The sequence below is a fragment of the Leucoraja erinacea genome, chromosome 7 (genome assembly GCF_028641065.1).
Source record: "Leucoraja erinacea ecotype New England chromosome 7, Leri_hhj_1, whole genome shotgun sequence".
NCBI classification, from domain to species: Eukaryota; Metazoa; Chordata; class Chondrichthyes; order Rajiformes; family Rajidae; genus Leucoraja; species Leucoraja erinaceus.
Window position 1 is genome coordinate 50,576,912 of NC_073383.1, and position 26,661 is coordinate 50,603,572.

The 26,661-nt window shown below is 40.6% G+C and overlaps 1 protein-coding gene across 1 annotated transcript in view; it reads right to left on the bottom strand.

Moving 5' to 3' along the window:
• The window catches only part of lmln (leishmanolysin-like (metallopeptidase M8 family)), a 52,962-nt gene that overhangs the window by 8,694 nt on the left and 17,607 nt on the right, over positions 1-26,661 (bottom strand). The window contains exons 6-13 of the mRNA XM_055638561.1: positions 21,764-21,942; positions 17,420-17,525; positions 14,522-14,616; positions 13,928-14,045; positions 12,792-12,899; positions 6,893-6,969; positions 1,636-1,746; positions 966-1,098 (exon numbers count right to left, since the gene is read on the bottom strand). Of these exons, the coding sequence (XP_055494536.1) occupies positions 966-1,098; positions 1,636-1,746; positions 6,893-6,969; positions 12,792-12,899; positions 13,928-14,045; positions 14,522-14,616; positions 17,420-17,525; positions 21,764-21,942 (927 nt within the window). The remainder of the gene's footprint in view (positions 1-965; positions 1,099-1,635; positions 1,747-6,892; positions 6,970-12,791; positions 12,900-13,927; positions 14,046-14,521; positions 14,617-17,419; positions 17,526-21,763; positions 21,943-26,661) is intronic.

Here is a 26,661-nt window from a genome sequence, read left to right on the forward strand (position 1 = left end):
AATTATGACATTTAAAAGGCACTTGAACAGGTACCAGGAAAGGAAAGTTTGGAGGAATGCGGTCTAGGTGGGACAAGCTTGGTTAGGGGACTAGATCAGATTGGGTGAGTTGTGATGAAAGGCCAGTTTCCATACTCTAGAGCCTTATGGGTGTGACTTCTACGCATAGCTTTCTTATGTAAGAAGTTAAGCATGCTACCATGTGAGTGGTTGTTGATAGATTCTGATGAAGTAGTTGCAAATCTTGCGGAAGAACACCACACCATGCGGGACTCCTACAGCAACGTCTGAGTGTTTGGATAACTTTTCTCCAATATCTAAAAACATTTTCCCTTGTACAATGTAGGATTCCCATGTTTTCTCATGTTGCTAACGACCACTTGCTTGGATCTGATTAAATAGCCACTGGATACGAATGGCAAACATACTCATGCAGTCTCCAAACTACCTGGATAACAACATGGCTGGTTCTGGCTCCTGCTTCTGTACTACAGTCAAGGTGTTTTAAGGTGAGAGAGGAAAGATTTAATAGGGATCTGAAGGGCAACTATGAAACCCATGTTTAGTACTACTTTACATTCCCATGTATTCTAATTAACAGACATTGAGAAAAGAGGATACTTTTCTAATTACATGATTGGTCGTGAAAGAAATGTCAACCAAACTAGTTCAGCTGTGATTTATGGAAGCAGCTTTGAGAGTCTATTAATCTTTACATTAAAGAACCCTACCATAACTTAAATATACCCTGCAAATATTTCAAGATTGAAAAATAAATCAGAAATTATAGTGATTTAGAATTTACCACCTACACATACAAAAATAAAAATACAAACTCATGATCAGAACAACTATGGAGTGAATTTCAGATACAAAAGCAGGATGAGTAATCTGAACAGCAACAGCGTGCTAATAACCTTTAAAGGATGCTGAAATGGTGCAAGATGAGAATTGATTCATAATACCTGATATTCTTTTGGCACAGGATCTGGGTACTTTTCTAAGTTACATACTGCCACTGCCTTCTGGTCTTGACGGCACATCAACCTTAACGGCGATGTTCTCAGAGTGTTACAATATGGAGTTATATTCTTATTCCTGGATAGTAAAATATTAACAATGGCATGTTGGTCAATTATATACACTTTATATAAATGGGTGTCAATTTTTAAATTATTTCAAGAATAGAAATAAATCTTGCTAAAAATGATTTTAGGTTCTTGAACTACATCATCCTCTCTCTGGTTTAAACATTTTCAAAAGATCTAATAAGGAGAAAACCTGGATAGTTGAAAATACTGTAACATTACATGGCAAATGTTAATGTAAACACAAAATGTTTTATTATTAAACAAAAATTAGACAAGCTAAAATATAATAAACAATGTATAAGGATCAAAAATTAAATATGTGAGATTGGAAATCATCATTCTTACAGCTTGTAAGCATTTAACTTGCTGAAAGCCTCAAGTTTAAATCTTGTATTGTTTAAACTGGGCAAGAGAAGGTTGCAGATTAAACAGTAGTAATTTATCCAAGTTGTAATATAATACTATTAATGAAACTACTGTAATAATACTACTCTTCCTATTGTATGTACAAGGGATTCTGCTACGTGCAAAACAAAGTACTCACCCTTTCTGTTGTTGGTCAATCCAGAATTTGCAGCTATTCATTACAAAATCACAGCCCATCCCTTCACCCCATTCCAATCTCTCTGCTTTGCTATAATTGGCACGGTACCATCTGATCGATTAGAGAAGGGGATAGGAAAAAAACAACACATATCTGCAATAACTTGAATATTAGAAGAATCTGGTCACAATGTTGGAACATGTAAGATTAAAGTTGATTTAAAATGGTCAAACACACTAAAACAGGTCAGACAGATCATTGTTGCTGCCACTTAATGATTTTGTTTGTAATAATATACATTAGAGCATAGACAAAAGTCAATTTGAAGATTATAGAGAGCAGCTCTACAAGTGTACAGTAGAGAGCATACTGACTGGTTGCATCATGGCCTGGTTTGGTAACTTGAATGCCCATGAACGAAGAAGACTGCAATAAGTGGTGAACATTGCGCAGTTTAGCACAGATACTGACCTCCCCACCATCGAAGGGATTTACAGGATTCGCTGCCTCAAAAAGGCAGCCAGCATCTTCAGAGACCCAAACCACCCTTGCTGCACACTTATTTCACTCCTGCATCAGGAAGAAGCTATAGGAGCCTGAAAATTGTAACTTCCAGGTTCAGGAACAGTTTCTTCCTTACAGCCATCAGGCTATTGCACATTACAACCTGCAAATAAGCTGTGAATTACATAGACTAGGACATTAGCTTTGTTTTTTTTGTTGCACTATTATTGTTTGTTTTTATGTATGTACGTTGGGTCCCAGCATCACACAGGAGGGCTGGTCATCCAACGCAATATTCCACCTCTCCACCAATTCTAATATTTTTTTTGCGGGGGGGGGCTTTCTGGAACGCTAGTATGGGTGTTTGGGCTGAAGGGACTTTAGAGGGCTAGTATGCAATGCGACAAATTTTATTGCAAGCGTCTAGTCAACAAATCAGACACTCACGGCTGGTGGGCTGGTATTGACTCAAGCTAATCCTTGAATTCTATTTCAGCATAGGGCCACCAATTCAACACATCAAGTGCAAGTTTCATTTTACAACCACCAATTCAAGGCACTTACATTTGAGGAGACATGGGTTCTGGAAAAGTGTGGCATTCACAGCTTAGAGAAAGGTGACTCCTCTTTTATTTTTCATTGATGGGAAGAATTCTCCACCTGCTCAGCGAGGGGGGACTGAGTAAGATAGCCAAAAATCACAGACGTAAGTGTAGCGTTTTATCTAAAATCAATCATATACTGTGCAAACAGGTCATTTACAGTGGCTTTTACTTAGCCAAAGCACCCAAGCCACCCAGTAAGTAGTGCATTTCAACTTCATGCCCCATTTGCAGTAGTGGGGACAGCAATGTACCCAAGAGACCATTTGCAGTAAGTAATTTTTTAACTTTAAGTCATTGCATCTAGCCTCTGTCAGTTTTTAATCGACCATTAGGAAGAGGTGCCTCTCAACTTCAAGTCAAAGCTCCCAAGCCACTCTTTTGCGGTAAGTAGTGGAAGTTTGCCAAAGCAACCAAACCACCTTTGCGTAAGGTGCCCAACTTCAAACCATTAGCGTAAATAGTTCCTTTCAACTTAGGTGCACCCAAGCCACCATTTGCTGTAAGTAGTGTTTTTCAACTTAAAGCCACAGCAACCAAGCCAACATTTGCAGTAAGTAGTGCCTTTCAACTTCAAGAACCAGCCACATTTTAAGTAGCCTTTCACTTATAGATAGCCACCATTTACTAAGTAGTGCCTTTCAACTTTAATTTTGTTTATTTGAGTACTATATTTTCTTTCTGTTGTGTTGCTACAAATATGAATTCTATTGTTCTGTCGAGGTCATATGACAATAAAATACCATGAGTACTGTTGACTGCCTTTCACTTCAAGTATGTAGTGCCTTTCAACTGCAAGCCACCCAAGCCACCATTTGCAGTACGTAGTGCCTTTCCACTTCAAGCCACACCCCAAGCCACCATTTGCAGTAAGTAGTGCCTTTCAACTGCCTTTCCACTTCAAGCCCATTTGCACATATTAATACAGTAGTGCCTTTCAACTTGTCAAAGCTCCCAAGCATTTGCATACATGCCTTTCATTTAGCTCCCAAGATTTGCAATAAGAGTGCCTTTCACAGCCAAAGCAAGAATCCACCATTTGCAGTAAGTCATTAGGCCCACCATTTGCACGTTGTCTTTCACTTCAAGCCCACCACCTGAGAAGAGTGCCTTTCAACTTAGCAACCAAGCCACCATTTGCAGTAATTATTGACTTTCAACATCAAGCCAAAGCTCCCAAGCCACCATTTGCCCCCAACCATGCCCATTTGTGCCTTTCAACGTATCCTGTAGACATTTTTTTTGCCTCTACCAATAGACATTTTTTTTGCAAGCTGTAGACGATTTTTTCAAATGTAGCTCAATCCTCGCAACATAACAAAAGATGCATTGCCATCAATAGTCTAAGGCATTCTAACCACATTCATTAACTAACTAAATGCAGCATACATTTTTTTTTACAAATGTGGAGGGCATCAAGATATTCACCAAAAAATTCAGTTAGAGAATTTGGAAGAAACCTTACTCAAAGGTGAGAATGTAATTTTCCCTGCTTTGAGATACGGTTGAAACAAACAGTACAAACACATATAATAAGAAACTGGGAGAATGAATAAAATTATGTTGATAGATTTAGATGAGGAAGGATGGTAGAATGCTCATCGAGCATTTAGAACCACCAATGGCACCAGCATGAATTGTTGTGACCCTCTCCCTTCCTCCATCTCGAAGAGACTGTGTGGCACACCACGTCTTGGCTTTATAGTCCCCCCCCCCCTGCCCCCAGCGGGGGCCGCAGAGAGAATGGGGAATTTTGTAAAAACATTAATATCTCTGTCATTTTTTGTAGCTATCTGAGCGAAAATAAAATGGCGGCATTCTCTTTAAGCACAATAATATTTATATCAGACTTTTATAGATAGAACTGATTATTTGATTTATCCTAATTACTGTTGTGTTGCTACAAATGTTATTGTCTGTTGAGGTCATGATAAAATACCATGACTGTTGACTCAAAGCATTACTATTAAAAACTCAGGAGAACATGTCAATAGTAGATGAGGATGTCAACTTTTGTTTTGATGAGAAGGAGGTAAATGTCCCTCTACAATTTGAATGATTTCAAATTTGTCAATCCTCGCATAAAAAAAGGTCCATTAGTCTATTCTAACCACATTTGAATAACTAAATCCAGAGGCAAATGTGGACTAAAGATATTCACCAAAAAATTCAGTTAGAGAATTTGGAAGAAACCTTACTCAAAGGTCAGAATGTAATTTTTCCTGTTTTGAGATATGGTTGAAACAAACAGTACAAACACATATAATAAGAAACTGGGAGAATGAATAAAATTATGTTGATAGATTTAGATGAGGAAGGATGGTAGAATGCTCATCGAGCATGACCACCAGCATGAATTGTTGTGCCAAATGGCCTGTCTCTGTGCTGTAATCCTATGAAGTATATTGAAGTTAATAGTGTTTGTAGCTATGCATTAAAAATAAAATATTTAAGAAATAATATTTATATCAACCCTTATTAAATCTTTATGATATCCTAATTACGTTTCTGTTAGTAGATTGACATGATATTGGTAGAAAAATTCAGGAGAACTGTAAATAGATATGGATGCCAACTTTTGTTTTGATCAAGGAGGTAAATGCTAATTTGATGATTCATTTGTCAGGTCCCACATAAACCTGAGGCAACTAAATAATGAGATGGTAAAAATTTGTAGGCACTGTTGCAGAAGATACAATGGTGGAAAATACATTGCTGAAGTAGATTGCTTAAGACCTATTACCTCCAATCCCATGCACATGGTCAAATCATTGTCCTATTCAGCCGTCCAACATAAACCGCACTGACCAAGATAGGCACTGCATCTAAGCATAGTGGAAAATGCATTTCAATAGATTCATTTTGCACCAACAGGTCCTTTCAACTTGTCCGCACTGACCAAGATCCCCATCTAAGCAAGTCTCATTCAATTGCATTTTGCCCAAATTCTTCTAAACCTTTCTTATCCATGTACCTGCCCAAAATGTTTTTTTAAACACCATAATTGTAGCTGCCATTACAATAATAATGAGAAGCAGCACAGGAAACAGATCGAGAACCTTGTGTCTGCACAGAAACATAGCTCAAAATGTCAATAAGAAGAAAGAGTTTGTTACTGACCTAAGGAAACAAGGGGGTGAACACAACACTGACCTCTGTTACTCTGTGAACAAGAAATTGCATTGCACCCTGGTGTATATGACAATTAATTAACCCAAATCTGATCTCTCACAACATATCTTCTAGCAGCTCATTCTATATACCCACCATCATTTGTGTGGGAAAACATGCCCCTCAGATCCACTTTAAATATTTTCCTCTCACTGTAAACCTATGACCCTTAGGTTTGGACTCCCCTTACCTTGGAAATAGACCCTGATTATGTACACATTTCATAATTTTATAAACTATAAAGTCATCCCCAAGTCTATCGTTTGTTCTGGGGAAAATAGTCCCTGTTCATCCAATCTCTTTTTATAACTCAAGCCCTCCAATCCATACCCGTCAATCTTTTCTGCACCTTTTCTATCTGCAGCAAGCAAGAATTTCATTATCCTATCTGGGGCACATGACAAACTCTCTTGACTGTAATAACATCCATTCCACAGTGCAATGATCAGAACTACAATACTCCAAATGTGACAGAACCAACGTGTTTTTATATTATTCACAATAAACATTACTGCATCACTCAAACTCAAGACCAGAGGCAACAGGATGATCACTGTCTTGAATGCAGATGTGACAAACAGTGATACAGAAATAACTTAATAATTTAAAAAGGTGATGAATGAGTATTTTTCCATTTCAGACTGTTAAATAGTGCTTTATTTTTTATTTTCCAGTTAGAACCTGTGAATATTTTTTCCAAAAATGTTAAAGAACCATATTCAGCATATACACTTCATACATAAGGCCTATCAGAAACGGTTTTGGTTTCAAATTCTGTTATCACACTAGTCCAAAACCTGATGCATTATCCAATACTTGAATTACGTCTGTCGTAAATTATCCAAAAGATATTTAAATTCTATTTAAATTTTCTGGAATTTACACTATTTCTTTGCAATGTGCAAAACATTCTCAGCACTGAAAAGGCTATCTGTAAAACAACTTCCTAGTTTCTGGACATGAATTTTCATTGGACTTACCCAGTATCCTCTAATGCTGCTAAGGTTAATCTGGAAAATACTCTGTTCTGTGTGTGGGATCCAGTCATTGCTTCATTCTAGGGAGTGAAATTGAATAAAACATAACAAAGATATATCAAACCATTCTGTCATTCTTTAGATTTTCTTGCAGCACTTACAATGATACTACAACAACCAGGAATAATAACACAGAAATTAAGAAGCTGATTTTTTTCTAGTTTCCTTTTCCTTCGTGGAGGGAAAGATCTGCTTTTATAACAATTTTTCCATGTTGAGTTTTCCTATCTAGCTCTCTCTTGAAAATATCCAGAGAACCTGACTCCACCGCCCTCTGAGGCAGATAATTCCATGGACTCACAGCTCTCTGTTTGAAATAGTGTTTCCTCATCTCCGTTCTAAATGCTTTACCCCTTATTCTTAAACTGTGGCCTCTGGTTCTGGACTCCTCCAACATTGGGAACATGTTTCCTGCCGCTGGCGTGTCCAAACCCTTAATAATCTTATATGTTTCAATACGATTCCCTCTCATCCTTCTAAACTCCAGAGTACACAAGTCCAGCCGCACCATTCTCTCAGCATATGACAGTACCACCGTCCTGGGAATTAACCTTGTAAACCTACGCTGTACTCCCTCAATAGCAAGAATGTGCTTCCTCAAATTTGGGGACCAAAACTGCAAACAATACTCCAGGTGTGGTTTCACTAGGGCCCTGTACAACTGCAGAATTACCTCTTTGCTCCTATACTGAACTCCTCTTGTTATGAAGGCCAACATGCCATTCGCTTTCTTCACTGCCTGCTGTACCTGCATGCTTACTTTCATTGACTGATGAACAAGGATCCCCAGATCCCGTTGTACTTCCCCTTTTCCCAACTTGACACGATTCAGATAATAATCTGCCTTCCTGTTTTTGCTACCTAAGTGGATAACCTCGCATTTTCCATGCATCTGCCCACTCACCCAACCTGTCCAAGTCACGTTGCATTCTCATGGCATCTTCCTCATAGTTCACACTGCCACCCAGCTTTGTGTCATCTGCAAATTTGCTAATGTTACTTTGAATCCCTTCATCTAAATCATTGATGTATATTGTAAAGAGCTGCAGTCCCAGCACCGAGCCTTGCGGTACCCTATTAGTCACTGCCTTCTGAAAGGGACCCGTTAATCCCTACTCTTTGTTTCCTGTCTGCAAACTAATTTTCTATCCAAGTCAGCACACTACCCCCAAATCCATGGGCCTTAATTTTGCCCACTAATCTCCTATGTGGGACCTTATCAAATGCTTTCTGAAAGTCCAGCTACACTACATCCACTGGCTCTCCCTTGTCCATTTTCCTAGTTACATCCTCAAAAAAATTCTAGAAGATTAGTCAAGCATGATTTCCCCTTACTGACTTGGACCGATCCTGTTACTGCTATCCAAATGTGCTGCTATTTCATCTTTTATGATTGACACCAGCATCTTCCACACCACCGATGTTAGACTAACTGGTCTATAATTCCCTGTTTTCTCTCTCTTGCCTTTCTTAAAAAGTGGGGTACAGAGGCAAATAAATAAATGATGGATCTTTGTCCTAAACATTATGGGGGGCACCGTAGCAGTGAGAACAGGGTGTCCCTGAATGGTGGTTATCCTGAATAATAGGTGACGCCTTCATGAGGCAGCGCCTCATTGAGCTGCTTTGATGGAGAGGGATTGAGCAGAGTCCTCCATTCTCAATGTATTTATAGTCCTGTGTGCTGAAATTGTCATAACAAGCATGATGTACTGTAGAAAGCCAAAATTTGTTTAAAGTATTCATAAACATAACAAATCTCTTAAATATCTAGGAAAGTGGAGGTTGACACAAAAGGCTGGAATAAGTCAGCGAGCCAGATATCTCTGGAGAAAAGGAATAGGTGATGTTTCGTGTCAAGACCCTTCTTCAGGAGGCACTGGCGAGCATTCTTTATGATTGCATTTACGTGCTCAGCCAGGATGTAAATGCCGAGGAATTTAAAGCTGCTATCTCTCTCCATCATCGACTCACCAATAAATGTGGTGCGTGGTCTCATGACTTTCTCTTCCTGAAGTCAATCAATTCCTTGGTCCTGTGATGTTGGGTGAGGGGTTGTTGTTGCGGTTCCACTCAACCATGTGTTCTGGCTCTCTCCTGACACATCCCAATGGTGATTTAGCCAACCACAGTGGTGTTGTTAGCAAATTTATGGATGGAATTGAAGCTGTGCTTAGCCACACAGTCATGGGCGTAAAGCGTGTACAGAAGGAGGCTAAGCATGCAGCCTTAACGTTCCCCCCCTTGCTGAGGAAGTCATGGATCCAGTTAAAAAGAGAGGTACAGAGGCTGTAGTTTGGTAATTAATTTGGAGGGGATGATAGCCATTGAATTCCGAGTGTAGTCGATGGACACCCGCCTGACGTATGTGTTCATGTCATCCAGATGGTGCAGAGCACATTGGAGAGCCAGTGAGTTGACATCTGCTGTTGACTTGTTGCGATAATAGGTGGCCTTCAGAATGATACTAGGTCGCCAGATTTAAACGCCACAGATCTAGCCGTCAATAGATTACAAGGCTTACAAGATTACAAAGGTTCTTTATAAAGAACTGGCTATTAACCTGTAGGGAGGAACTGCAGATGCTGGTTTAAATCGAAGATAGACACAAAAAGCTGGAGTAATTCAGTGGGACAGGCAGAAGGAATCGTGGAGTTTTAGGTCCGGACCGGTCCACAAACCAGTCTGAGGAAGGGTCTCGACCCGAAACGTCACCCATTCCTTCTCTCCCGAGATGCTGCCTGTCCTGCTGAGTTACTCCAGCTTTCTGTGTCTAGCTTCAGGATAATACCTGTTATTCTGGTATTATCCCAACATTCTGTGATGGGAATAAATCTCTAACTTAGGGCCCAGCTCTCTACCCTTCTTGAATCAGGGTAGATTTTAATTGATGGGTGGAACCGCAATTGGACTCTGTAGTCCAGTATCAGCTGTTGTGGAATTTAAAATTAAATATTTAAACCGAGAAAATAATGGAAGAATAAGGATTTTGTGCATGGCAACAGTGGATTTTAATAACCACAGAAAACTACTTAATTCACTTTTCTCAGTAGAGGTTATTTACTTATCCAATTTATTTACTTATATCCTTGTCTACAGGTCTCGACCTGAAACGTCACCTATTCCTTCTCTCCATAGATGCTGCCTCACCCGCTGAGTTTCTCCAGCATTTTTGCCTACCACAACAGATAATCCTCTGACATTTTCGCCACCTCCAATGGGATCCCACCACTGGCCACATCTTCCCATCTCCTCCCCTTTCGGCTTTCCGCAGAGACCGCTCCCTCATTACTCCCTGGTCAATTCGTCCCTTCCCGCCCAAACCACCCCCTCTCCTGACACTTTCCCTCGTAACCGCAGGAAATGCTACACTTGTCGCTTTACCTCCCCCCTTGACTCCATCCAAGGTCACAAGCAGTCTTTCCAGGTGCGGCAGAGGTTCACCCTCACCTCCTCCAACCTCATCTGTTGCATGCGCTGCTCCAGGTGTTAGCTGCTGTACATCGGTGAGACCAAGTGTAGGCTTGGGGATCGCTTCGTCCAACACCTCCGCTCGGTTCGCAATAACCAACCTGGTCTCCCGTTGCCTATTTCCTTCGCTCCATAGATGCTACTTCACCCACTGAATTTCTCCAGCACTTTTGTCTACCTTAAATTTAGTTGCGTCTGGTTGAGTAACTATGGTAGGGTGAAGACTATTCCATGCTTTAATTGTGAACGCCATGGAGCAGCCAGCATCTCTAGATAAAAAAAAAAATTGGGTGACGTTTCGGGTAGAGACCCTTCTTTAGACTCCCTCTGGTTTTAGTGTTTTTAGTTTAATTTAAAGATACAGCGCGGAAACAGGCCCTTCGGCCCACCGAGTCCACACCGACCAGCGATCACCCGTACACTAGTTCTATCCCACACATTAGCGATGTAAGTCAAGAGTCAAGAGTATTTTATTCTCTCACGTCCCAGTTAGAACAATGAATTCCTTACTTTCAGCAGCACAACAGAATATGTAAACATAGTACTCTGTAAACAATGTTATAAACAAGATACAAAACAGTGTATATTTACATATGAATAACTATATAACTATATATATGTGTGTGTGTATGTGTGTATGTGTGTGTGTATAATATATAAACTCACACACACAATTTCCCTCCTGGGATTAATAAAGTTCTATCATATAGTATCGTGTGTGTAGGAAGGAACTGCAGATGCTGGTTTAAACCGAAGATGGACACAAAAAGCTGGAGTAACTCAACAGGTCAGACAGAATCTCTGGACAGAAGGAAAATATTACATTTTGGGTGGGTCTGAAAAAGGATCCTGCACACCTTTGGAATGTGGAAGGACACAAGAGCACCCAGAGAAAACCCATGCGATCAAAGGGAAAAGGAGCAAATTCCCTACAGACAGCACCCATATTCAGGATCAATTCCGGGTCTCTGGCACCGTTAGGCAGCAACTTTATGGCCAGTGTACTGCCCCTGTCTTGAACTGAATTAACACATACAGTAGCTGTAAAGGGGGACATAGCGTGACTTAGAGATTTAAGATTGAAAATGGATAGTTTACTTTTTTTAGTAACCAAAGTTAGCAACGCATAATTTTTTTTGTGTTGGAAAACAAAATATATTGGCACAGTTGGTAGACTTGCTGCCTCACATGCCAGAGATCTGTGTTCCATCCTGTCCTCGGGCACTGTCTGTGTTGAATTTGCACATTCTCCCTGCAAGCGTGTGGGTTTTCTCCCACATCCCAAAGACGCATTGGCTTTGTAGGTTAACTTGTCTCTGTAAAATTGCCCCTAATGTGTAGGGAGTGGGTGAGGAAAGTGGGATAACAGAACTTGTGTGAATGGGTGGTAGACAAAAAAGCTGGAGAAAGCAGCGGGTGAGGCAGCATCTATGGAGCGAAGGAATAGGCCATGTTTCGGGTCAAGACCCTTCTTAAGACTGATGTTGGAGGGAGATGAAGAAAGGAAGAGATGGAGACAGTAGGCTGTGGGAGAGCTGGAAATGGCAGGAGAAGGAGGGAGAAAGCAAGGACTACCTGAAATTGGAGAAGCCAATGTTCATACCGCTGGGGTGTAAACTACCCAAGTGAAATATGAGGTGCTGTTCCTCTAATTTGCAGTGGGCCTCACTCTGGCCATGGAGGAGGCCCAGGACAGAAAGGTCGGATTCGGAATGGAAGGGGGAGTTGAAGTGCTGAACCACTGGGAGATTAGGTTGGTTATTGCGAGCTGAGTGGAGGTGTTGTGCGAAGCGATCGCCAAGCCTGCGCTTAGTCTCACCGAGGTTGATCATACGCTGAATAATCCAACCACATTTTTGTTTGGAAGTGGAAAGAAATAATAGAAATTGCATTCATTGCAGTGTGTAAAGAGTTGAGATACTGTATTGTAATTTTGCTGCATGTCATTGTGGTATATATCATGCCTTGATTGGTGAATATGTTTAGTTTGTGACTTTATTTGAAGCAGAAATAATATGTGAATGCTTCATTGAGCATAATACCGACTGGTAACTACGCACTTCGTCCGAGCACATTATTGCATGCGTCATTGAAGCCGTCTTAAATGACCACCTAAACTGTCATTTGGGAACCTAACAAGCTGTCTAGGTTGGCCCTGCTGTGGAAATTACAAGGTATATCCCCGTTTCCCAAGTTACATTAATTCTACTTCCCCACCCAGCCCAAGAATTGGATCACAATGCAAAAAAACTGCTGGGCAACACAATTGAATTTATTTCCATGTATAAAATTACATTACATCTAGCAGGACTGAAATTATAACTGTAAACTAGGTGAAAAACCTCCTTATACAAGTTCGAATCAATCTTACCTCCAGCAACCTCTTTTCCCAGTGGTTCAGTTCTGTACCAATTCCACCTTGATTTTCAAGTTCCATCCCTTCAAGGACTTGGCAATTAAAGTGTTGCTGGGCTTCCTTCTGCTCAATGTGCAATCAATTTTAATTATTAAAATTAAATGGGGCTCCGTGTCAAAATATTTTTGCAACATATTATAAATAAGAGGAAAAGATGAAAAATATATCTTGCATAGAGTTCTAGATAATATTGGTTCTTCGGGAGATAAAATCACCCTGCAAGTACTTCATTCACCTATATATTTATGCTATCATTTGACTCAGTCCGTTCATTTAAATCAGTTTGTATAGTTGTGTATAACTGAGGGCAAAGCACTGAATCCTGAGCAAATCCATTGCTACAGATTATTAATTTGAACAAATCTGTTTATTTCTATTATGTGTCCCTTACTAATCCTTTCAGCTTTCCCAGACTTCCCGGGCCGCGTGGCCAGAAGACTTCCCAACAGGGCCGCGGCTGGGAACGAGGCCTTTATCAAGGTGCTGCGGTCTTGATGCCTCCCGGATCACCACGTAGAAGCCTGGGTCGGGGCCTGGGCCTGGTGGGTAGAAGCCTGGGTCGGGCAAAACGGCCGACAGCGCCCAGGTCGGCACCACGGAGGCATGAAGTGCGGCGACGACAGAGGTGAGGCATTGGCGGCGGCAGTGAAGACTCGCGATGATGGGGCCTCGATAGTGGTGAAGCCTCGCGATAATGGGGCCTCGGCGGTGGTGAAACCTCGCGGCGGCAGCGATGCCTCGTGAGTCGACCTGCTGTCGGCAGTCGATGAAAGCGTGGAGAACCACTGTGAGGGGGGAAGGGAAGAACAATGGAGGACCCGGCATGGGGGAACCGCCGTGAGGGGAGAGGGAAAGAACAATGGACAATGGCGGGGGGACAAAGGACTGGGAAACTGGCGTGGGGGAACCGCTGTGGTGGGGGAAGGAGGGACAAACGGGGGAGCCGGCGTGCTTTGTGACTTTATCAGCACCGTAGGCGGCTGCTATTTGTATACATTGTTTATGCAAGCAAAGAATTTCACTGTGCCTAGTCGCATGTGACAATCAGGTATTCCTATTCGTAACAAAGGAACTTAAATGCTGATACTCACAACAACCCGAGGAGTTACAAGAAGAAGGACCTCATGATTAAGCTTGCTGTTTCCCCGTACGCTCCACAACCTTGTCGCCTTACGTGCAACTTTGTCACTCCACTGGTATAATCCAATTCTATTCAAATATAAATGACTGTCATCATAACATGATTTCAGGAAATTAATAAATATTACCCAGCAGGAAAGTTACTCAACCAATAACTAGCGTGTGCTAGTTCATCAACAGACATGTTTAAACGTCACCATGCCAACTGAGGAATTTAAATTCACGTAATGAAATGAATCTAGAATTCATTTTAGTAGTTACCAATTCGTGATGAAACACATTTGGTTCACTAATGTATTCTGGGAAGGAAATATGCCACTTTCACTATGTGTCAGTTAAGGAATTAATTGGGATGGTTAATAAATGCCAAATTGTCAACAACCTCCACATTCATGAACAAATACAAGAAAAAAAATATTTTTAAGATTAAACCAGCAGGTAAATACAAAATATTTCACCACAAAGAATATTAAAAATAAAACCTTGGGCACAAATTAATTAAAAGATAAAGATTTAAAGAAAAAATAAATATTATCTAAACTTACGATTCATTAAAAGGTGGAAGACCATTCGCCTTCCGCGTAGTTAGAGGTTTCCCTTCATCATCACGGTAGAAAGCAAAAAGTCCTGCAGAAAAGCCCTAAATTGGAACAGAAAAAAACCCACTATTTGCAGCTACATGAATGTCAAGACAATGTGGAATGTTGCAATACACGTTTCCTCATTGCAATTTTTTCCCAAATTATAAATATTATAAAGTTTGCGTTCTTCAAAAATTATTATTTAGCATTCCACATGAAACTCGTCAGAGATCACATTCAGAATGAAGAAACTAACAGAAGGAAACAAACTATTTAACACTGGCCTTACCAATCTACTCATAGAAAATAAATCTGTCAATGATAGCAATGGCAGGAGTGAGCACTGCGCTACTCTGTCAAATATCCAATATACTGCAGTCTTGACACTTCTCTGACAGTTTCCTAGAATCAAGAATGACAGATTTCCACCTGGCTTGTGGGTTCTAAAGTGGCAAATAAGCTCAATGTGGGAACTGCAGACTGTTCCACAAATGGGGCTAAAAGTGCTGTAAGGTGGTTGGTACTTTGTGAGAAGTATATTTTTTCATTATCCGTGAAGGGTTTTTGTGAATGGTTGATGCACAGACCTGAAGTCTTCAATGCATCTCAAATGTTCCTTCTCCACTATGAGTAATCATGGACCAGTGAGCCAATGGCAATATTGCATTTCATTCTGATGATTTCTACCCATGAAGAGATGAAAAAAAACCCATATTTTTCCCAATTTGTGTCAGTTATATGAACCTATTGATCTGCATAATGCAGCTGACTATGTGTAACTAGCACTTCAATGACAAGGAAGTTGTCCCTGAATATTAGACCAATATTACCTTGCTAATTCTTCAAGTGAAATTGGAGGATTTCCTAGAGAATGTTGCTGGTATCATTCCAATGTCTTCAGGTGTCTCTGAAGGCTGTCTTGGGTTCAGAAGCATAAAAGAGGGCTGTGATCACAATGAGTTTTGCGATAGGTTTGACTAAACTGTCTTTTTAAAGGTACTGTTTTTAATCAAATCTACTGCAAAAGGCTGCAAAGAGTGCTGGGCTCAGCCCAGTCCATCATGGGCATAGGCCTACTCAATCAAAAGCATGAACTGAGGCGCTGTCTCAATCAGTTGGCAAGAATCATTAAGGATCTCCACCACTGGCTCATGTCCTCGTTTTGCTGCTGCTGTTGGGTAGGAGATACAGGAATCTTAAGTCCTACACTACTGAGTGCTAGTATTAAGAATAGCTCATTTTCTATAACCATCAGGTTCTTGGTCCAAACTGCACAACACCAATCCTACCTTGGTTATAGAACATTGCTGGCCACCTCTTCCATTACCAGGGTTTTTTTCCCTATTGTGGTTGCACTAATGTCCTGTTTTAGACAGTCTTTTTTCTTTTCAGTCTTTCAGAATGTTTAATTTCAGGTTAAAAGTCCTCTTTTGCAAAGCATTTTATTGAGATTTCTCACATTCACAAACATGTTCATCTCTACCCATACGAATCCTCAAATGTGAGAAATAAAACCAATTATTCCCCGACAAATAGCAAATTCTCCACAAGAACAAGGTTCTAAACCTAAAGTTGCATATAACTGGCTGGTGAAATAATTTATGTCCTTGACATTCTATTTAGTGAATCATGAAAGTAATGTAATAGTACCATCCTTAGGCTGCGAAATAGCAATGTTCAATGGTTCAATTGTTCTTTATTGTCACGTATGCATAGCACAGTGAAATGATTTAGCACAACCACAAATACACAGATGTCACAACTTTGCCACCGTTTCCAGTCCACATGGTGGAAGTCTTGGAGCGTTCCCGATCTAGGAATCCTGCAGGCCCGCAACTTACGTTAAATTTTAAAAATGTGCGTAGAGCCAACTAACAAAAGCACTATCAATATGTTATCTTACAGCCCAAGTATTACAGAATGTCCTGTAAAGAATGTAACAAGAAAACCATTTCTTATATTTTCTTTAGTATTTATAATATTAAAACAGAACATAAGAGCAAAACAATGGAGACACTGGAAATACTCAGAAAATTAAGCAACATTTGTTGAAAGAGAAATGGTTAACATTTAAGTCATGATCTTGCAACATTTCTCCAAATAACTTTGATAGAGGTTGTGAGCCACCATTAATAACAAATTTAAATTAAGTTAAAAAAGCTTACAATTGCAGATCCTTAAGCTTAATATTAACATTTTGTGTTATGTTTCAACGAGGAATATGTAATATAATTTGACTGGACAATCTGTGCTAATGTTCTTTGTATACATCTCCTACACCCTATTTTAACTACCTTAGATACTTTGGCAGTCAGCAAGAGTGGCAGGGCAAATAAACGGTGTAAAATATTTTTATACAACTGTGTCCAATTCTGGGACTCTGAACCGTGAAAACGTCTCACAGAATCTGGATGTTGTAAAATGGAACCAAAGATACACTTTGTGAAGTATGGAAAAGCTAGTTTTGAACACTATTGGAAAGATCAATTGTGATTTAAGGTATTAAATTGAACTCCAATAATGCATACAATATCACCACATGTCCCTGAACTAAAGTATACAGATTTAAGATTACAAGAGGAAGGGGAGCATTAGTTTTGATCTAACAATTTTAAATTGAGGCTGGTAATTTCTGGAAATTGGGAGCATAGGTAACAATTGCTAATTGTTCACTTTTTAATCTGGCAGGGTAAAAAACATGTTCCAAGTTTGCATGTTTGCATGTCTGGTTGCATGTTTTCTTATTCATTCAGAGAAGACAAATGTCAGTCAAATAAAAGGGATAACAATCAAAACCTCTCCATTGCAGCTTTGCTGCCTTGATTTCTTTAAGTTAATGACAATATGTATGTCAGTACTTACCAATGCATGGACAATTTCATGTTTAACTGTTGACAACATGCCTGGAAACTCCTGTGGCTCAATAGGGATCATACTTGGACAAAGGTTTGCGTAACCTGCAATAGGCCTGGAAATTGAAGAGGAAAGGATGAGCTTGGATTACATTTGTCTTTTATTATTTTGTTTGTGCAAATTTTCTAACTTTACTTCTTAAGCCCATAAATCTTAATTCCAAAACAAAATTAAATGGTAATTTTATAAAACTTAGATAGGTTTATTTAACATCTTGACCATTACTATTTTTGTAGATTCTATATTCTAAAGCAATTAGAATACTTACAAAGAGATGAATAATGTGTGAGAATGGGAAGAAATTGTTAGAAAATATTCAAAGCCCAAAAGTATGTTATTTGTTGTACTTTTTTGCTGTTTGTTTAAATGACAGTAATGACAGAGGGAGTTAGATGTGGACCTTGTGGCTAAAGGGATCAGGGGGTATGGAGAGGCAGGTACAGGATACTGAGTTGGATGATCAGCCATGATCATATTGAATGGCGGTGCAGGCTCGAAGGGCCGAATGGCCTCCTCCTGCACCTATTTTCTATGTTTCTATGTAAAAGAATTTCAGCAATTTTGTAAACTAAAAATGATTAAGGAACAGATGAAGACAGAACCACATTGTATTCTATCATGTACATGTTTTTTATCAAAATAAAGTTATAAAAACTTTCTAAGCATTTATGGACTATCTCAACAAATGGACGCATACCAGTTTCCATGCTAATTACAGCCAGTTTTACCTCACAGCTGCTATGTTGATTCTCCACACTCCCCAACCCACTGTCTCTATATTATCAGGCCACCTCAAATTCAGAACTGGATGTGTATAAATTTCCTTTAAGTGCAGGGAAAGCGAATGCTGTCATCTTCAGTCTCATTCACAAACACCATTCATCCCCATCAGCTGGCTGAATTAGAAGCCAATTGTTCATGTTTGAAATGATTGTTCATTTCACGTTTGACCCCAAGTTACATTTTGTGTCTCCAATTGAGTTTTGATTCCCACTGTTCTTACCAGTATTCTAAAAAATCAGTCCAAATTACCAATAAAAAAATCAATCCAACAATAAAGTCTTTGAAGGAATTAATCCTGTAAATTCCATTAGTCAAAGAGAATTAGTAGTTGTGAGGCTCTTTAATTAAATAAGTGAAGATGTGATAGCAAAAATAGCATGGAAATCAAATTTAATTATCCTTATTTCAGTTCCCACTACAACACATTATCCAGTTGATGTTAATATATTTTACGCCAGGTCAAGACACTGGGAATGATCATCTACAGCAAAATCACAAGACTTGTGCTGGCCCAGCTGAAAAATATCACAAACCCCCTGCTGGATCCTCTGCAGCTTGCATACTGGGCCAATAGATCCTAGGCCTGCACTTCATTCTCCAGCAACTAGACCGCCAGGGGACCTATGCAAGGATTTTGGTTGTGGATTTTAGCTCTGCATTCAACACCATTGTGCCAGAGCTACTACACTCCAAAGTTGACTGAACCCCTCTGTTAGTGGATCACCAACGTCCTGACAGACAGGAAGCAGCATGTGAGGCTGAGAAAGCACATCTCGGACCCGCAGACCGTCAACGTAGGAGCACCGCAAGGCCGCGTACTCTCCCCTCTCCTTTACTCTCGCTACACCAACGACCGCACCTCCAGACTCCTCTGTCAATCTTTTCAAGTTTGCGGATAACACAACCCTGATTAGACTGATCCAGTATGGGGAGGAATCTGCCTATAGACAGGAAGTGACACAGCTGGCATTCTGGTTCCTTCGTAACAACCTGGAGCTCAATGCTCTTAAGACGGTGGAATTGATAGTAGATTTTAGGAGAGCTCCCCCTCCCCTCCTCCCACTCACCCTCAACAATACCACAGTCACATCTGTGGAGTCCTTTAAGTTCCTTGGAACCATCATCTCCAAGGACATTAAATGGTGGGGGCCACCATCGACTCCACACTCAAAAAGGCCCAACAGAGCAGGGGCAGAAATCCCAGGGGGTCAAAGATTATAGAGCGGAGCTTGAATTCCATACCCAGGTCATTGGTCACAAGCGAACAACACCCTCGGCAGCCCCGGACACATACCTGTGCCTCATCCGCACCCAGGATCAATCCCTGGTTTCCGACATCGCAATCGCTGCTGAACCATCCCGGCCCCCATCCGAGTGCCCCCCTCACCACGCCCGGGGGTGGCCAGAGACGTCGGGAGTCAGGCGGGAGCGGTACCCCCAGACCCACAGCCAGCGCGAAGAAGCAGCGCTAAACCCAGTTCAACTCTGCCTGTCCCACCAGGTTAACTTACAGCCCTGCCTGGACTTACGGGAACGAAGGCCCAGGCTTACCACCAGCGCGGAGAAGCAGCGCTAGCTCCATGGCTCCGGACTGGTGTCCCGTCAGTCCAGGCAGGGCTGTAGGTTAACCGGCGAGACAGGCAGAGTTGAGCTGCGTTTAGCGCTGCTTCTCCACACTGGTCGTAAGCCTGGGCCGTCATTCCCGTAATTACCGTCTACAGGGCCCATGGCTGAAGCCTTCGAAGCCTCGCTTGTGTATGTGAGTGTGCGCATGCGCACGCGGCTGCCAAGAAATTGTGTCCCCCCGTCCCCCCCATGTTTTGATAGCGATTTCTGTGCCTGCAACAGAGGATGTACTTCCTGCGGCACAATCAGCCGCAGGCGATAATGGTCCAGACTATTATCTAAATGGTGGCCGATTAGGAAAAGGGGAGATGCAGCGAGACCTGGGTGTCATGGTGCACCAGTCATTGAAAGTAGGCATGCAGGTGCAGCAGGCAGTGAAGAAAGCGAATGGTATGTTAGCTTTCATAGCAAAAAGATTTGAGTATAGGAGCAGGGAGGTTCTACTGCAGTTGCACAGGGTCTTAGTGAGACCACACCTGGAGTATTGCGTACAGTTTTGGTCTCCAAATCTGAGGAAGGACATTATTGCCATAGAGGGAGTGCAGAGAAGGTTCATCAGACTGATCCCTGGGATTTCAGGACTGTCTTATGAAGAAAGACTGGATGGACTTGGTTAATACTCTCTAGAATTTAGGAGATTGAGAGGGGATCTTATAGAAACTTACAACATTCTTAAGGGGTGGGACAGGCTAGATGCAGGAAGATTGTTCCCGATGTTGGGGAAGTCCAGGACAAGGGGTCACAGCTTAAGGATAAGGGGGAAATCCTTTAAAACCGAGAGGAGAAAAACTTTTTTCACACAGAGAGTGGTGAATCTCTGGAACTCTCTGCCACAGAGGGTAGTTGCGGCCAGTTCATTGGCTATATTTAAGAGGGAGTTAGATGTGGCCCTTGTGGCTAAGGGGATCAGAGGGCATGGAGAGAAGGCAGGTACGGGATACTGAGTTGGATGATCAGCCATGATCATATTGAATGGTGGTGCAGGCTCGAAGGGCCGAATGGCCTACTCCTGCACCTAATATCTATGTTTCTAATTCTATACTGCCATCAAGCATGATATCCGGAGGCTGCAGCGAATCGTTCGATCAGCTGAGAAGATTGTTGGCTGCAAACTCCCCCCCCCATTGACGAACTGTACACTGCAAGGGCCAGGAAGCGAGTGGGTATGATCATCTCTGACCCTTTTCACCCTGGACACAAACTCTTTGAAGCACTTCCCTCTGGAAGGCGACCCCGGACCGTCAAAGCCGCCACAGTCAAACATAAAAACATTTTTTTTTTCCATGAGCAGTAACTCTACCCAATAACCAAAAGTCTGTAGCCTCCTTTTGCTCTGGTATTTTATTTCATTCACATGTTTAAACTAAAATTTTTATTCTGAATGGTTTAATGATTTATTCTTTATGGTTTATTGTATGTCGTGTTGTTACTTGCGAGTAGAGCACCAAGGCAATTTCCTTTTATGTGTACATACTTGGCCAATAAACTTATTCATTCATTCATTCATAAACCTATTCCCTTGAATCAGGCTTTCTCCAATATATTAATTTTAATTTTTACATTTTTTATGATATAAATTCTTATTCAAGCTCTTGACAACAGAGGAAATTACAAAGGTAGCTCAACATTTTTTATGGGTTGTATAAAACAATAATATGATAAAAGTCAACCAGTTTAACATCAGAATAGGTTTCACACCAATAATACGTCAGTTAAACTTGGTATTCTGAGTTTCAAAACAATGTTTGTTCTGCATATGTGAACATTATGGAGTATCAAGTAAGAGTTTATTAAATAATTTAAAAAGGTGTTGCCCAGTCCTGTGAAATATGCTTATGAATTATATATTTTTACATAGCAGGGAACTACTGCATCAGATCTTACCTGTCCAATTCTGCTTCCAACTGACAATATGCTGCATAGGCTACAATATCCTCTTGCCCACACCGTTCGGTTGTTAGTGCACTCACATACAATAAAAAATCGGCATCCTTGACTCCTGGACCATGAGTTAATCCTGCAGATCCACAAGATTTTCCATTTTCACTGCACATTCTACATTGCTGGAGAGACCATACAAATGTTAATAAACCATGCAATCAATAGAACTTATTTTCTGAAGCAAATGAGGATCTAGATCCAAGTACATGCCTTGAAACATTCTAAACAAACTTGTGACATGCCATTTTAAAACAATCTCTTGACAAAACACATGGCTTCAAAAGGGGAAGAAAACATTATATTTGTAGCAAGTGTCGGCATGTACGGTGGGCTTAAGCCACTTTCATGAATTTGTTAATGTTTTGCAAAATCTTACTAATCAAATGGAAAGGTTACAAAAAACTTGGATAAATTCAGAATATTTCAAAAAGTGGTTCGAGACGTCAGTAGTGAGATGGACAATAGTTCGACTTACACAAGATTATAGTTCAAGTTCAAGTTCAAGTGAGTTTATTGTCAACTTCCAAAAACACAAATTATCCATTGAACTAAGTAGGTATGTTACAAAACCTACCTGAATCGTGGCTGAGCATCTGCCCTACCCCGTGTGCACGATTTTGGCGCTGTTTAGAGGGGGCGGGTTTAAAACGCGATTTTTACTAGGCTGTTGCAATCGAAAATGTTCAGCCTAGTAAATCATTAACGGAAAATCGCTGAAAGACCCCGTCGCAAAAGGTATTATTAGTTTTTATGGCCTTGTATAATAGTTATAGTAGTTTAAAAATCACTCTCTCAACCCGCAACCTCTCGCAGCCCCAGGGTTTTATAAAGCAAACAATTAAAGGTATGTACCTTATTTTTACATTAAATGGGGCTTCTTAAGAACCCTGTATATAAAGTTTTCTATAGCGAGTAGTTCATTTTGGGCTCTTTATATCCCGCAGTATTTTTCTGGGCACTTGAGGGCACAAATCCAGCGCAATGTGAACGTTCTAAACCAGCGCGTTCACAGGAACCCACTAGAAAGCTGATTTAAATTGACTTTAATTTACAGCAATTGAACACTAAATTCCTTCCATTTGGCCTATAAATTGATGTAAATGAGATTTAAAAATCATGTTTTATTGTGAATTATTTGTGAATATTATTTGGACACTTGGGCTATTTAAAAATGTTAATCATTTATTAAGAAATGGATAGATGTTTAGATCTAGTAATTGAAGTGTGAAATTAGCTACAATTGGGTAACTAACTAATTATATGCTTTAATTTCAGGTCCTCCAAGTAAGATTATTTTATATTTGTTTCAGAATGGTTCAATCTATGATAACTGAAAATTTTATTCAGTTCTCTTAATTTTTAAGAAGGTTATGGGCTTTTGGCTGTCCTCGATCACAGCTTTTTTGTTATGTCCATAGAAAATCAATGGGGAACAACATGCTAATTTCCGAGTATGAAAATGGCCATAACTTTTTTATTACTTGAGATATGAAAGTGAATTAGATGTCAAATTAAACTTATTGTTATGCTTTATCTGATGGGATAAATTGCAGACTTGATTTTTTAAATCTCAAAATTTTGTAACATTGCTAAACTAAGACAGCAGTCATGCACTAAATACAGTATACATTCTTATCCTGCGATATGGTTTTAATGCAAAATAATATGCATTGTTAGCTATATTAAAAAAAGACATTTAGTGTTAACATCTAGAAAACACAGAAATTGCATTTAGGTTTTATTGAGTCGATATGTTTTAATGCTTCAAAGAGGAATCAACATAATTCCTACTTTCAAAAATAGATAATGAAGCAAATACGGGTCATGTGCTAAAGAAAATTCGGAATTAGTAAAAGAAAAATAGTAAAATTAAACGAGAACTTACCAGTTTGAAGTTTCATCTGTATTTCATGAGGCGTTACGATGAGGGATTACGTGAAGAGCCCGCTCAGCACGCATGCGCGGCATACATCAAAGCAGCGGTGTGGAATCACAGATAGACACAGTTATTGAAGTAAACATAGTAAACAAAAGGAGACATCAGTTTATCAGTTTGACCCATATTAATGAGGGTGGGAGCGGAGGGTACGTAATCCCTCATCGTAACTACTTATAAAATACAGCTCAAACTTCAAACTGGTAAATTCTCGTTTAATCTTACTATTTTACTTCGGAGTCACGTGAGTGACTACGTGAAGAGTTCAAAGCTCTGTGATTTCAAACTGTGTAACAGTTATTACTTCACTCACTGCCAAAGTCCTTGAGGGAGGAAGTGTGTTATCGTAATCAACCAATGAATCTGTTTGTAGAAAAAACACAATGGTATTTTTTAACAATAACAACAAAGAAATTAAATTGCTCCCCTGGGTTTAAATTAAATATTTGCAGTGTGTAAAAAAAAATTCTGCGAAATAAAACAGGTTTTGCCAACGGCTTATTATAAAATTTCTGAACGGTCTTTCCCCCCGACCATCCTGCTGTAGCCAGGATGTGGTCTATAGGCACGTCCATTCTTTTAGCCGTCGACGTGGATGCTGCCCTGGTGGAGTGAGATTTGTACATGTTAGTGTTTATCCCAGCAGCTTTTAGCACCTGCTTGAGCCATCTCAAAATGGTTTGGCTCGTCACCCGACCATAAGGTTTTTTATGACTGACCCACAAGGCTTTTCATCTCCCTCGAATATTTTTGGTTGTGTCTATGTAGGATAGTAGGTGGATCATGGCACATAACCGTGGTTCTGGCGGGTAAGCCCGGAATTCCACGACTGGATTAGGTGTTCCTGGTCTGCTCTGTTTGATCATTCCCTGGATAACGACAGAGATCTGGTCTGGAGCTGTGAGCATGCTGTCGCAATAGGTGTAGGGACTGGACCCTCTGTGCAGATACAAGTGCCATCAACATGAGTGTTTTGAGCATAGATTGTTCCAGGTTGAGGGATCTGGCTGGTGGCCATCCCCTGAGGTATGTCAGGACCACACTGACATCCCATGTATGGGTGTACCTTGGTCTAGGGGGTTAGAGTTGTAAATACCCTTCATTAACTAATGAAGGGTATTTACAACTCTAACCCCCTAGACCACCAGCGGTTGCGACCCCATGGCCTGTTGTCTTGGAGCTGGTTTTAAATAGACAGACAGGGCACTTCTAGCTGTGTTGATGGCTCTGTAGCTGAGTCCTTCATCGTGGTGAAGGTTCGCCAGGAATTCCAGTACGTTGGTAACTGTAGCGGTTGAGTAGGTGGTCCCTGTATGCAAGCAGTACTTCTCCCATTTTTTGATGCTGGACAAGTGCTGTTTTTTAGTGGATGTTCGGAGGGATGCTGACATGGTGTCGATGGTTTGTTCTGATAATCCCAGTCCCAGAAGTAGTTTGTGCAGAATCTGCAACCCAGGAGTTTGATTTTTTCCCATGGCACGGGTGGCTTGTGCCCGACACTGGGTGTTAATAACTCGGTCACTGGGGAATACTATCGGAGTTTCAACAACCATGTCATGGAGTATTGGGAACCATGGCTGCGTAGGCCAGTCGGGTACTATCAAAATACCTGAAGCAGAGTCCATTTGTATTGTGCGTAGTCCCCGACTGATGAGGCAGAAGGGAGGAAATGCATAGAAGAAGAATTTCCCCAATCCAGTGCGAACGCATCTACCGCTGCTGCCTCAGGGTCTGGTTCCCAAGCGACATACATAGGTACCTGGTGATTTAGCCTTGATGCAAATAAATCGATATCTGGCGTGCCATATTGCTTGATAACTTTTGCAAATTTTTTGGGGTTTAACATCCATTCGATGTTGTCATTAAATTTACGTGACCTGGTGTCTGCCACTGTATTTAGCTTACCTGGCAGGTAAGTTGCTGATATCCAAATATGTCTTTCGACACACCATTGCCAAATTGTGTTGACCAACTTGTCGCATGATACCGATTTTATGTCGCCCATATGGTTAATGTAGGCCACCACCGTAGTATTATCTATTTGGAACCATACATGCAAGTGATGCATATTTGTGCATATGCTTTTAAACCATAAAAGTCACCCAACATCTCTGGATAATTAATGCCCAGTGTAAGTGGTAATGATGACTCTGGGTTAGTCCATCTACTACCTGTGCTGGATATAGAGTTAGTTGTTCCCCAGCCTTGAGCACTGGCATCTGTTTGGATAACTAATGTAGGGTTAGTGATGATAATGGGGCTGAAACTATTCCAAACGTTTATTGCCCACCACTTTAGTTCTGATATTGCTTCAGTGGGTAACTTCATGACACGATCATAATGACCTGTATGTCGTTTTGGTGCCTGTACCCTTGCTCTTTGTAAGTTTTGACAGTGCAAAGGTCCGAATTGTGTAGCCGAAATGCTGGTACCATTTTCCCAATTACTCTGTTACTTGTTGAATAGTTGGTAGTTCGTTGACCATTAAATTGTTGCATGATTGTGCCAATTCACTGTTTTGTCTCTTGGCAATGTTACAGTCACGTAGACTGAATTAATTGTGAAGCCCAAGTAGTCCATGATTGTGGATGGCTTCAACTTAGATTTATCTGGATGTAAGACAATCCCAGGGTTTCGAATAACTGTTTGGTAGCTGATACAGCTAACATAGTCAATTCCATGGTCTTGCCTATTATTTAAGATATCATCAAGATATGCCATGACAATATGTTTTTGTCTTCTGAATATTGCCAGAGCTGGTTTTAGTATCTTGGTGGATAATCTATGGCTGATGTGAATCCATTGGGTAACGCTTTAAACTGCCATAGCTGCCCCATCCAGGTAAATTTCAGGTATCTGCGATGATCCTAGTGAATGGTACTAAATAGTAAACATCTTTAAGATC